We start from the raw sequence: 13,707 nt of genomic DNA, 5'->3' as shown, positions 1-13,707 counted from the left end.
GCGTTTATGGGTGAACGTGAGAACGCGGAAGCAAAGCGAGCGCGAATGGCCGAAACTACGAGCGGCGTCCACCGGTCGGTTACGGCGATCCATTGCTTGGGTGAGATCGATCTTGAGGCGCCGGCAATCGGTAGTTGGTGATGGGGGGTTTAGGCGAGGATGCCTTCTCCCTGTCTTCTCTGTCGTCATCATCACCGTCGTCGTCGTCACCGCTACGCGCCGTCATCCCCTACGCCGTCGAGTCGTACCGTTCAGTCCCACGTCGTCCCGTCGTCCCCAGTGACCGCCATCGTCGTCGTCGTCGTCGTGGTCCCCGTAGTCCCACGGCACCACCGCAGGCAAGGAGCAATCCCGTTATTAACGGCAACCAGAGGAGGATCCTCACCGGCGCGAGAGACTTCCTGTTCTTCGGCGTCGGATGCGTCGGCGGTAACGGCGTCAGCGTCAGCGTCATCGTCGACGGGGAGCCTAACGACACCCGAGAAGGAAGGAAGCCTCTACGCGCATCAGGTAGGACACTCGGGGTACCGGTATCGGATCAAGAGCAGAAGGAAAGAAGGGAGCACCGAAGCAAGAGAAGGAGGAGGTGGAGGTGGTGGGGACGAACGAGGTGACTCGCCGTCGAGATGCACCAGGTGCCCTACGGACGCAGCGGCACCTCGAGCGAAGACCGAAACGATAGGATCTTCTGGGAGCGGGAGCAGCCCGAGTGCGTCAGGTGGGTGCTGCAACAGCAGCAGCCTAGATCCCGCGGTCGTGCCCGTGCCCGTGCCCGTGCCCGTGCCCGTGCCCGTGTTCGTGCCCGCGCTCGCGTTCGCGCCCGCGCCCGTGCCCGCGCTCGCGTACGCGCGCGCGCTCGAACGCGCCGATTGTCGACGACGGCGGCGACGACGACGACGAGGACGACGACGACGACGACGACGACGAGCGGGATCGTCGATCGGACAACAGCGACGACTACGACGACGACTACGACAAGACAGCGATTACGGCGGCACGACGCCGGGCCCGACGTGGACCGCGTGGACTCGCTGCACTGTTTGGGCCCGGTGCGCACCGTCCACAGCAGCGTCGCGCCGACGCTGCCGTCCAATTTACTGCTCATAGGACTGGCACTCTGTTGCCTGGCTCTGCCAGCGGTGCAGCCGCGTCTCAGCAATCACCATCAGACGTGTCCGGGTTGCCCGCATCAGCAGCCGCAACAGCAACAGCATCACCATCATCATCACGTGCACCACGAGGGCCCAGCGAGGGGCGGCCTTTTCAAGGACACTGTCGCGCCCAGCCCGGACGATCTTAGGCTGGAGGCGATCAAACATCAAATCCTGCAGAAACTCGGCTTGAGGACTCGCCCGGACGTTAATAGGACGTTGGCCACCGTGCCCCGGCACCTGGCCCTGGAGACCCTTTACCGGGCGGAGGCGCAAACGCCGCCGCGCTACTCTGACCGGTCAAGGGTCGACTACGAGAGTGAGTATTCGGGCGAGTTCCTCTACGGCGGCGACGAGTACTCGTATAGGAATCTCGATCAGGAGACCACCACCACGGAGGGTAACGCCAGGACCACCGCCAAGTCCTATCAGGGCTACGACGATGTTCAAGAGGAGCTGGACGACTTCTACGCGAGGACTTCGGAGATCATCACCTTCGCCGAACCCGGTGAGTCCGCTAATACTCCCCCCAAAAATCTTTAAGTGCTTATGCTCGCACTTAAAATAAATCGCATTAATTTCCCTGTTCTCCGCATTTCGCCGCAAAAGTTTAGAAGATTGGTTTCATTGATTGTACGAGCGATATCAAGAGATTCAGTAATTCGACGATAAGTACATCGATATAATAAGCGTAACCGACACGTGACCGTGTCTGTTGTGTATATATGTCATTGGTCTGACGTTTGATTTCCTTACTGAATACTCCGAGAGACGATCAAAGACGATTCAAGCAACGAGGACCTAAAATCTGTAAAACACTAAAACTATTAAGTAAATGGTCTCAGTTTTTAAAACGTAATAAAATACAAAAAAAATCTAAAATGTTGAAATGTGTAATTTTCAAATATTACATTGTAATATAAAATATATGTAATGTACAGTAAGGTGCCATCAATTCGATGGGTCATAGAATTCTGACTTTTTAATAATTTACTTTAATAATTAATTATTATTATTAAAGTATCCGGCCAATAAGCCAAAATTCGATAACCTATCGAATTAATGCACTTTACTGTACACAATTTTATTATAATGTATCATTTATATAAATCCTTATTAAAATTCTTTATGCGCGTAATAAAATTGTGTACATTACACATTTATAAAAACGTTACAATTTATATTTAAAAATTACACATTTCAACATCTTAGGTTTCTTTTGTATTTCATTACGTTTTCAGAATTGGGATTTCGGAATCGGAACCATTGGCTTGCGTTCAGCAGAAAAAGTTGCTTTATAGCTGTTGTAAAATTCGTGAATCTGGTTGGTGTACACTCTTCGCTTCGATCAAAATTAAAAGCATACCAATCAGATTTACAAATTTTACAACAGTTGCAAAGCAGTTTTCTCTACGCAGCCATTGATTTAATTAATAGTATCAATGTTTTACATATATAATTTTAAAAAATCTGCTACGGCTCTGAATCGGAGATCAAAGCTTCTTGAAACCGATATAATTTGACAAGTTCGCACTTCGACGCTGTAGATACGCAGAAAAATGATTTCTTCGTTGTTACATTCGTGACAACAGAAGCGCAACAATTAACGCAAGATGCAGCATGGCAAATTGGATTCATCGTTGTTATACCGGTTTCTATTATCGACCTCACTTTCTCCTCGCATCCTCGACGCGAAGCACATGGTATTTCGCGAGGAAAATTTCCAAGAGAAACGCGAGTGTTCCTGCGCGGCGCCGATATCGAACAATCGAGAACGATCTAGAGAACACGAGTGTCCTTGCCGCACGAATGCGATTTCTAACGCGACCGATCTCACACGTGTATAAAGCTCGTTTCTGAGAAAACGCTTTCTAACATGACCGCCGGCGCGAGGTGCCGGTGCTCGTGGGGAATCCTTGAAAAAGTTACAAAGATTTCTGCGAAGCGCGAAACGTCGACGTAAGTCGCGGCCGCCGGGTCTTGCAACTTTGTCAACTTCGCTCGATAAGCGTCGCGGCAATCTCAATCAAAATATTCCGCCTACATATAAGAAAATTATTCCGCATCGGATAAAGGACGTTGCTGCACCTATAGACGCAGGCTATTGTACGTCATGTATGAATCCTGCAATTATTAATTAATCGCGATACATCACGCGAAATCATTAAAATAATCAATAATGCAACGTTTAAATACGCGTTTAAATGCAACGTTACATAATGACACCTGAAAATCTGAAATCTTACCACCGCTTTTAAACAAATTTTGTATATAATTAATAATTAACAATCGCATATAACCATACCAATTTAAATTGAGTTGAAGCAAGTTTCTTGGCCTCTCGAGTTGATTGGCCTCTTATTTCTCCAATGATTTAATACAAAATTTTTTTTTCTGATTTTAGTTGTTTAATGTATGTTTACTTGCCATTGATGTAAAAAGAAAGAATCATCGAGGATTATGACATTATTCAATTATGCAAGCAGTTCTATATTATTTTAGAATTTTCTATGTATGAATACAAAAAACGAAGCTAGATTCAACAATCGATAGTAATTCGGGGATGTACTTACAGACAAATTGGAAAAAATCGAAGGCCAACGGCGATTTGATATTGCGCTTTCTTTCTGTCGTTTGACATCGCTAGGATGAAACTATTGGATTAAACTTATTAAACTATTGGATGCCAAATTGCACGAGGAGAACTCATTGATTTCCATGTCTGATTGGATGACCCGGTCACTGGATAGAAGCTTTTCCATAACGGCCATGGTACACAGGCTGCGTTCCCTTTGGACGCTTTCGTGCTGACAGCATCATTCCATCTTTTTTCAACATGTAATAAGCAATAAAGATAAACTGATGCTTTCAGCAAGAAAGCGCCCAAAGCAAACGCAGCCATAGAAAAACTTAAATAGTAATAAGACTTAAGCAAACTGACCAATTATAGTCAAGTATTCTCGAAAACTTAAGATAGCTATTGGTCAATTTGTTTACTGTTTCAATCTGACTGCTTAAGTTTTTCTATGAGCCATGGCCCTAACCTTTCCCCGTACGTCTCGATATGCTATAATAACGACCACTTGACCGTATCGATATAAATCGAAAAATATAGCGACGGTTCATTCCGCTCATCGTCTAATGATCGCCTTTCAAATTAGTGTAACTTCTCGAGGATCACATTACTCACAATTGATACTCGACATGATTTTTCACGGCTTTTGTTATGGTAAGATATTATAGATGTAATTTTTTATAAGATTATATTGATTAATAATAAACGTTTATTGCTTGCGATTTGTACACGCTACGTATAATTTGATCAAATTACTGTAAAGTCTCAAAGCAATTAAAAACCATTTTAGTGTCTAGAAAAATAAGTTTAATTCTTTTAGAAAATAAAGAATAATTCCTTGGAAAAATTTTGAAATTTTTAACCCTTAAATGCCACACCTCTCAAGAATCTCGTAAATGACATGAGGGGTCTAAAAGACCCCAGCATGAAAAATGTCTCCTTACTCATTGATTTTTTTTATCTTTAGTTATGAAAATTGTTTTCAATGTTGTTCAAGGCTTAGAAAAGAGAATAAAATGCTTATATTGTTAAAATTTCAATTTCAACATAGTATAAAAAATTGAGTAAACTGAGTACTGCTAAGTGTACAAACGAGTAGGTCAATCACTCAACTATCATCAATGGGAACATGAGCTCCATTTTTGGCAAGAACATTTGAAAATATATCATTGTAAAGGGTCTGGGGTCCGTTGGGCCCCAGGGGGCATTTGAGAGTTAATCTCTGCGGAGTGAAAAATTTCCTTTTCAAATCTCTCTCTCGCGAATAAAGGTGTGTGTTAATTTTCGATTGTACATTCTGTGATACGTCAAACGTAGATCTGAACGAATACAACTTTTGTCTTGCTACCGCGAGACTTGTGAAAATGGAGCGAACGAATACCTCTGTGTATTAAATAACAAGTACGCGAATGGATTTGAAATGGCAAGTTGCAATAAGCTTAGCCTCCGATAACAGGGCGACTTCCACGAAACGCCAAACAACACGTCGCATGTTCAATACACAGCATGCTCGATGCATACGAATACAGTGTAATAACCTGTGGTGTGTGCAACGCGACTTCGGGGTTAATCCATCCGCGTGTATTGCATTATTTCTCCGGTAACGACACGTAGGGTAACGTTTTATTGCCATCTGATATGACGTAACGAACACGTTTATCCATTACACCCGCATAAATGATTCTAATTAACAATTGATCCCGACGGTTTTACGCGGCGCTTAATTCGCTCGGATTAACATCACCGATGGAAATCGCGTCGAATAAAAAAAAAAAACAAAGAAATTAGTTCACAATAGTAAATCCAAAGCTGACTCATCGCGAAATTTCGAGTGGCTCGTCATACCTGCAACTTCTACCATGATTCCCATGCATTATTCACTATAACATCATTTTAGTTTCACTTCCTTGTAGTTTCGCCTAGTTCGGGTCGCGTCCACGACGCGATTCGTGTACGTAATTGCGGAAAATCGCGGTCAGATCTTTTTCCGGTTTCAGCAAACGTCCACGACGTCCACGACGATGTCCACGAATTTCGCGGACGCGAGCGACGGGTGTTGGTGGGAGGAAAGGCCGGGGAACGCGGGGGAGATTCGAGGGTCGATCACGCGGGTCGTGCCCGACGAAATTTCGGTGCGGGATTGACAGGAGAGGCGGAATGCACCCCCGTCGCTCGTCGGCGAACGCTTGACGAGCCGCTCGCACGCGTCCCCGCCGGAGCCACACACCTGCAGCCACGTGGCCCGCCGCAGTCGCCGCGAGTGTTGCGACAACAGAGAAGCGGTCTATAGTTCACTCCGCAGTTCACAGTAACTCTAAGTTTAACAATAAGGGTAATAGAACCCCAAGGTAGAAACGGTAATGTTGCCGACTCGTTGCCGCGAACGTAGCCCCCGGCGCTTGCACCTTCGCCACCGTTAAATTAACGAGCCCCGCGAGTTTCGTGCCCCTCTTCTAGAGCCGTGCGAAACGCTCGGCGGTTTGTGCGCATTCGCATCATTAGTTTCTCGCTTGATAGCAATGATATCGATTCCGGAAAGTCGATTCGCAAATAGCAGCCTCGCTTTTCTATCAAAATTAGAATTCTAGGAACGAAAGTCTAGGAACCTAAAAACTAGAACGGTTTAAAAATCTGCGAAATTAAGAAATCTTAGAAATAGAAATATGCAGAAACAAGAAATCCTCGAGGCCTCGAAAATAAAACTGGGCCTCACAAAACTGCACACGTTTACGTTTCTAATTCTTCTTGTAATATTTTATTTATATGTATTAATTTCTAAAGGAACAAAACTTTCAATTTTGTTCTACATGGATAGATATTACGAGGGAATTAATTTATAGCGAATTAATTACGTGTTGTGTGCGACAAAACGGAAATTCGGCTTAATTACGCTTCAGCGCGGCATTAAGTACTCGGCTCGGACTCGTTCGCGATCGATTCGCGCGAGCCGACGAAGTTGCAAACTTTTCTCGGCGCGATATCGATTCTTAGATCCTCGCGCGTTCCCGCCGCGAGAATTTCAAAGCGGAAATCGGGAGAGCGCTCACGGGCGCCTCCGTCCGCCGAATTTCGGTCCCCGCGGGACCCTGCCCGCGCCGTGGTGGTTCTCCGAATGATTTTTCCGGACACCTCGCGTGCCGGAGGCGTATCGTAATGCGCCATACGTGATACTTTAACGTTAATGTCGCCGTGTCACTATACATAGCCGATGAACACGTCATTCTTTTTGAAGAAACTAAAGAAACTATAAACGACCACCATTGCTCGGTCCGGCATCGACCGCGGGCGGCCGGCGGGCGCGCGGCACGCGGGGGTTGCCGCGGGGGAAAGTTTGTGTTCCACATTTTTTGTCTACGTGGAACGCGCGAAAAAATGCCGCGGAACCCGGACAACGGCGGGGGTTCCCACTCCTTGCGGCCTTTTGCAGTCGTGCCCGACGTGCCGCGGGTACTTTTCTCTACCTACCCGGTTGAATCGATATACACCGACCGCGCATACAACTCCGGACTGACGGACGATAATTACTTGTCGCGTCGCCGCGAAATTTTCCCAGCAGACGCGCTCTCGCCCTTCTCGCCCTCGTCTTTCGGTTCGTCGTCGAGCCGCGATCGGTCGCGCGGCATCGCGCGCGCGAAACAGAATTTCACCCCTCATCACTCATTCTCGCCGATATCACACGGCCGGGCCGGAATCGCGAGATCCGGTGTGACGCAATTTGTAACACCACGCGACAACCGGGAGATAAATAGGCGTAACCTGCGACGTGTATTTTTATACATCGTACACTTGTAAATTTGTATTTCCGGAGTATTCTCGATCACTCTTAACATCTTACCAGTGGATGAAAACATAGAGGGATGAGAAAAGTAATATTTCTACATAATATAATTGTCAAGATTTGCACACGTGTGTGATATAGAGGCTAATAAGTTGCTCAAACCTGGCCCGGTTTCTAATTATAAATCACTTCCAATCAATCCGCGATTTTTTCTTACGAGTTTCACCAATCACGCAACGTGAAACTTAAATGTCTTAATTAAAACATGTTACTTCTTAAATATTTCCGCTGAACACTAGAAAGGAAAAGTTCTCAAGCTCAGGACATATTCGGTTAACTGGGTCCGGAGACGAGCGATGTTTTCGACGGGCGCTAGAAAAATGATCTCGGCGGGAAAGTTTCGCTCTTTTAGCGCCACCGTAAAAAGCAACATATAACGCGCCGGTACAGCCTGTTAACGAGTTTTCTAATAATAACCGCGCGAGAGTCAAACTGTCGTCGAAAACAATTTTATTACCATTATTTCAGGTATCGTTCCGTCGCCCTTTCGCTTGCCAAACTCCCATCGATTGGGCCGTCCTCTCCCTTAAATCTCTCTAACGATTACAGTATATGATTACGGAGTAAAATCCCTCCTACGGTCGCGCGCGAGGGGATCAACCCCGTTCGACTCTTGACCGCGACTTGTCCTGCGCTCTTATTTCTCCCTATCCATTAATCGTATATAAAGTAAATCCTAAAATAGAAATAGATAGATAGGTAAATAGATAAGGAGAAAGCTCAATGTTCGAGCATTCAATTAAGAACATATTCAAGTCAATTAATAATTATTATTATTAATTGACTTGTTTTATGAATGTTTATTATAAATTTATATCTTTTATTTATTATAAGTACTATTATTCTAATAATAATTTTAATTGATTACAATTTGTTTTATATAGATAATAATTATCCAGTTTTGTTTACTTTTAAAATCATGTTAACAAATGTATCGCAAACGTCTCGAATACCTTATATTTCTTATAGAATTTCTTATAGGGATATCCTATATATTTCTTTTCGGTGATTAAATGATTTTAACCAATATGACGATCCTCTCTGTCTATTTCATACGTGGCCGATCGAATAAAACGGGATAATTCGTTGAGCGTAATCAAATTAATTCATTTTCCCGATCTGGTTATTCGGTTCTGCCAGGCTGATGCGGAGAGACAGATAAAGCGGGGAGATAACGTCCTTTCACGATAATGCAATGGGAGATTGTACGAATGCAATCGACAGTAGAAAAACTCGTAATGGAGCTCGCCGGGCGATCGAAAGTTTCCACGGTGAAGGCTACCGAAAAAGATCGTCAAAACTCGTTTCGATGGAAACCTTTCAGGCGTTATTGCAAATTACAGGGGGGATGAATTCTGTGCGGTGAAAGCAGGATGAAAATTATCGTCCGGAAACTATCGATGTTGAAGAATAAATAACAGAATCGCATATCGTATTTCTTAGAGTTGAATCATAAATTTCCAAGGATACTTTAGCGCGATATTAATAGGATTATTTAAATAAGGCGGAATAATCTCGCGACGTGGTTTAAAGATCGGGACGATACACACTTTTTCGTAAGAGAAAACGCAACAAGGCGTATCGCGGATCGCTATTTAAAAATTCACTAGAGAGAGAGGATATCCGGACCTTGTACTCTCGACAATCGATACGAAGTGCCGGCATATGGCCGTGTAAGTCTCCCGATAGCGAGTAAGCGCATGAGGAGGTGTTAACTGTCAGCAACAGCGGCAGCAGCAATAGCAACAGTAACGGCGGCAGCAATAGCAGCGTGAGCAACCAGCAACCGGGAGGTTTACAACCCGTGAGTAACGTTCCTATGCAAAAACAACGTTTATATTCTCGCCACCCTTCGGCGGGCGGGCGGGCCATTCCGAAGCGCTTGGACCATAAGATACCATAAGAATTTATGCGTCTCACTCAACAACGCCACCAACAGCTACCATTTCGTCGGCGTCGTTATCGTCGAGGATGCGAAATCCCGAACTACGACAACGACGACGGGGACTATGGCGAGGGAGCAGAAGGGGTGGCTGACGGATAACGAGAGACGAAGAAAGTGTCAAGTTACTGAAGAAGATTAGGCTCTAAAAAGGAGAAGAGTATCGCCGATGACGATCCCTCTATTTTTACAGAAAGAAAAAAATATTTTAGCGGCAGATTCGTATTTAAAGTGATATGGATATATCTCCAAAAAGATCCCTTATTCTCCATCGATCGAGACGATCCACTTGGAGCTTATTAGAGTTAGTTAGAGTTAATTAGTTAGAAAGGGGAAGCTATTCTGCGAAAAGCCGCAGAGAGGAAGAGAACACACGACGCTCGATGCCTTCCAACGATGTATATAGGACGATGTGCACGTTATTCCCCTCTTGTCTACTATTGTCTACTATTGTCTGCTCTTGTCCTTTTTTTCACTTCGTCAACCCTATCGCGTTCTCTTCCTCTTTGCGAATTCCATTCCCTTTAGACGCGGCCATTCCATCGCCATTATCAAACGATGCCGTAAGCCAGCAGTCATAATTTTGGCGGTTTATTGTGCCTCGCGTTACTCATGTTCAAGAGGAAACCATTATCTCTGACAGGGTGTATTGCGTACAGTGTATTACCCAGTCGCGCCCAATGACGAACGGCCGAAACCGCTCCTCGTTCGCTCGCTCGCTCGCCCCCGCGCGCGCGCCACTGGCGGTGGTTGGTGGTCCCCATGCGACCTGCTGCCAAGGATCATTTGCTTCGGTTAATTACACGTAACCACGTGCCTTCGCTCTCATCTAAGCGCGACGAAAGTCACGGAGATTGATTTGTCCCGAAGAAGTGTACGACAACGAAATAAGATTCGAAAGACTCGAAAAGCTCGTACCTTTTCAAAAAGATACATTAGCAACCAGAAAGAATCTGCGGAAGGGTGAGAATATGTATATGGAAGATGATTACTCTTTTCACAGAGTGCGAACAGTTAAATTATTTTTATTAAAATTTCTTCGGGTAAATATTCCACGGGGTTATCGTTCCTTGCCTCACACGAATTTGCCGTCGACCGCAAAGGTCGTCATTGCCAGCTTTAATGATACAGCACGATCGGTTAATCGATTCTGATACGCGAATGCGGATTGCGGCATCGAGAGAGATGATTAATCGCTCGAGAAGACTCGGCTCACTAAAATCCCTGTGAACTCTCAACAACATCCAGTAACAATTTCAAGTACGCATGTTCTATTACATAAGTAGAGGCGATTCCAGGATGTTCTGCATGAGACACGCATGGCAACGACACCATTTAGCAAAACTTGCCGGGCATCTTGAGAATTTACGAGAAGACAAGGCGCCCGCCATTAATATAGCAATAGAAACGATCTTTCGTATAGTAGTGCTTGTTTTGCCGCTTTATTTATTAGTAAAACTAGAAATTAGTAAAGTATAGTAGCGATAGTAATTAATAGCTATTATTAAGCGTTATCGCCTCTGCAACTTTTTAGATGAAATTGATCTAAGTTTATTGACATAAATGGATTCATTTTCGGTACTATATAAATTGCAGTTGTACAAGTCTTTTATATGCAATAAAGGATGTATATGTATTTGAACTACCAAATTTTCATAATATCTCTTTATCCACAGCTTGTGATTGGAAATAGGTTCAATGAACAAAATACTCGCGCATTTTGAGTTTTAAGTTGATTTTAGTTGAGGCATTCTCAATAATGAATCATAATTAATAATGAATTAATATATTAATTATACTATATAAGGTAAATATCTTCATCTATATTATATTTCGATATACAGTAAATTTACTAAATTTATTACAGATTTATTTGCTATACCTAAATCGTTTCCTCTAGTCGGCAGGAGATTACTTTATCAGTATTATAGCACACAACGGCATAAAAATCCGCGTGCACAAACGAATCGCATCGCGACACGATGGGGCGACCTGAAACGCGGGGACGAAGTGACGTGACGCGACGCGACGCGACGCGTCGCGTCGCGACTCGGCGCGACACGATGGGCGAATTGACGCAGTATTTCTCAGGACGTTCGTCATTGCCCGGATGAGATCCCGTAGACCAGAAAGATAGAGAAAGAGAGAGAGGGATTTCTGTCGCGCGCGTAGATCGGCCATTATGCGCGCTAGACGGTTGTTCTCTTTTAAAAGAACTTGGCGGCGGATCTTTATGAAAGCTCGAGCGTCCGTGGCTCGTAACTCGCGGTTCTTAACAGTCACCGACTCGCAAAACGTCCTCCTATTTAGCCTCTTTGACTCGAGGCAGCACATGCTTTAGACTCTTCCACTATTTGGACAGGCTGACTGTCTATTAAGTCTGATCCAATTCGATCCTGCAATTTCCTCGTCCTTTCTTTTCTTCAAATGCTTCACACACATGCACGCATCGTTTACATCTTTTATGTATTCATTAAATTGACGCGAGATTTGTCAAGTTAGTAAAATAAAGTTAACCCTTCGTTCCACTAGGTGGGTCGTTTTTGTCCGGGCGAAAATCAAATGTAGTTGTAACTTTTGAAAACGGGCTCCATTCTTTTAACACAAATTATGTGAAAAAATTAAATTGTTTATAATTTTATGATTGATACTTCAAATTGAAGGTTTGAATTACCTCCATGAATTTTTTTTAGATTTTTTGTAACACTTTAACATTTAAAAAAAACGTCAGGACGAAAACGACCCACCTATGCGGCGTAAAGGTGCCAAAAAAACCTAGGGGAGGGGGGCGAAGGGTTAAAACAAATTTCAACAAAGTTAAATAGTTTTGTTTTTATGTAGAAATCAATTTTTTAGTTCCCCGTCCCCCTCTTAAAGAATTCCGGTTTGATAATTTTATTTCAACTTTACTTAACATTATCTAACTTCATTTACTAATACATATAGAAAAACGACGAATTCTTTTTGCACCAACTTGCAACCTAATATTTTACATTGCTACCGTTTGATATATGTATATAATTAATAAAATTCATGGTATTTATTGTCCTTTTTCGTTCGTTCTCCATCTTACTATTAGTCGTGCATTCATTAACCACACCGATTGCACATCGTACTCATTGTTCTCATTCATACGTGATAATAAAATGTTTGCGTAAACATCGTCCCACTTCTTCGCGAGTGATGCACACGCGAGTTGGGTTACTTCAAGTATCCAAGAAAGTTTAACGCCGCTAATCCATCTACGGAGCTTTTAACGCGGATACTTTATTCAAGGCCACCTCGTGAGAGCTAATACGAGACGGAGACGATCCTCTTGCGGACCTTGAAGCGCCGCCGGGAGCCGATACAGCGATATGACGAGAAAACGAACGGTATCGATTGCGTTTACATTCGTTCTCGCAACACGGCGCGACGCGGAGGCACTTTTGCGGTTCCATTATCCCTTTTTTTTACGATTGTGGAAAGATTGCGCCGAGCGTATTATATAGACGGGCATATATTTTCGCGCAACGCCGCGATTCTATAAAAACGCCCTGCCAAATCGTGAAAGAGGACGCGATAAAAGTTGTGCTATAAAAAGTCGATTGAGATACCGAGTGGGGCCCGATAGGCAGTAAACGACGTCGGTTAATTTTTTTCCCCTTTATTATTTATGGAGGCGCACAATGGCCGATGACGTGCGATTTAGCGTGTGTGACGACTTCTCGAGAAATTCGCCAATTTTCCCTCCCCGAAAGGGTCGAGCGTGCATCCCGAATTTCGCTCGAATAGAATAGAGTTCGTTCAACCTGTGGGAATTCCGAGGGAGAATACCGAGCGGATACTACGCGCGGGGGTTGAAATTCGCCCGCCCTCGCAATGCCTCGCGACATGCACTGTCCCATCTCTTCCTCTTTCCCTCCCTCTTTCTTCCTCCGTTTTCTTTATCTTACCCTTTCTTTCTCTCGCCTTCTTTCTCTCTTCTTCATTCTCTTTTTCACTTGCTCTCTCCCGATCTCTATCTCCTCGCATTTCTATCTCTTCTGCCACTTTTTTAATTCTCTTTTTTTCGCTCCTCCCTTTCATCCCTTTTCTCCTCTTTCTTTTTTTTCTCCCGCCCTTCGTTCTCCATTCGTACTCTCTCCTTCTAGCCCTCATTCTCTGTCTCTTTTTCACTTTCTCTCTCTCTCTCTCTCTCTCTCTCTCTCTCTCTCTCTCT

General features: G+C 44.3%; 1 protein-coding gene across 1 annotated transcript in view; it reads left to right on the top strand.

The window, feature by feature from the left end:
- Positions 1-626: 626 nt before the first annotated feature.
- The window catches only part of LOC112462729 (inhibin beta chain), a 26,714-nt gene continuing 13,633 nt past the window's right edge, over positions 627-13,707 (top strand). The window contains exons 1-2 of the mRNA XM_025028665.1: positions 627-753; positions 907-1,659. Coding sequence (XP_024884433.1) covers positions 627-753; positions 907-1,659 — 880 coding nt within the window. The remainder of the gene's footprint in view (positions 754-906; positions 1,660-13,707) is intronic.

Source organism: Temnothorax curvispinosus, unplaced genomic scaffold, assembly GCF_003070985.1.
Source record: "Temnothorax curvispinosus isolate PA1 unplaced genomic scaffold, ASM307098v1 QBEX01012734.1, whole genome shotgun sequence".
Lineage (NCBI taxonomy): Eukaryota > Metazoa > Arthropoda > Insecta > Hymenoptera > Formicidae > Temnothorax > Temnothorax curvispinosus.
This window is presented reverse-complemented; position numbering and strand designations above follow the sequence as displayed.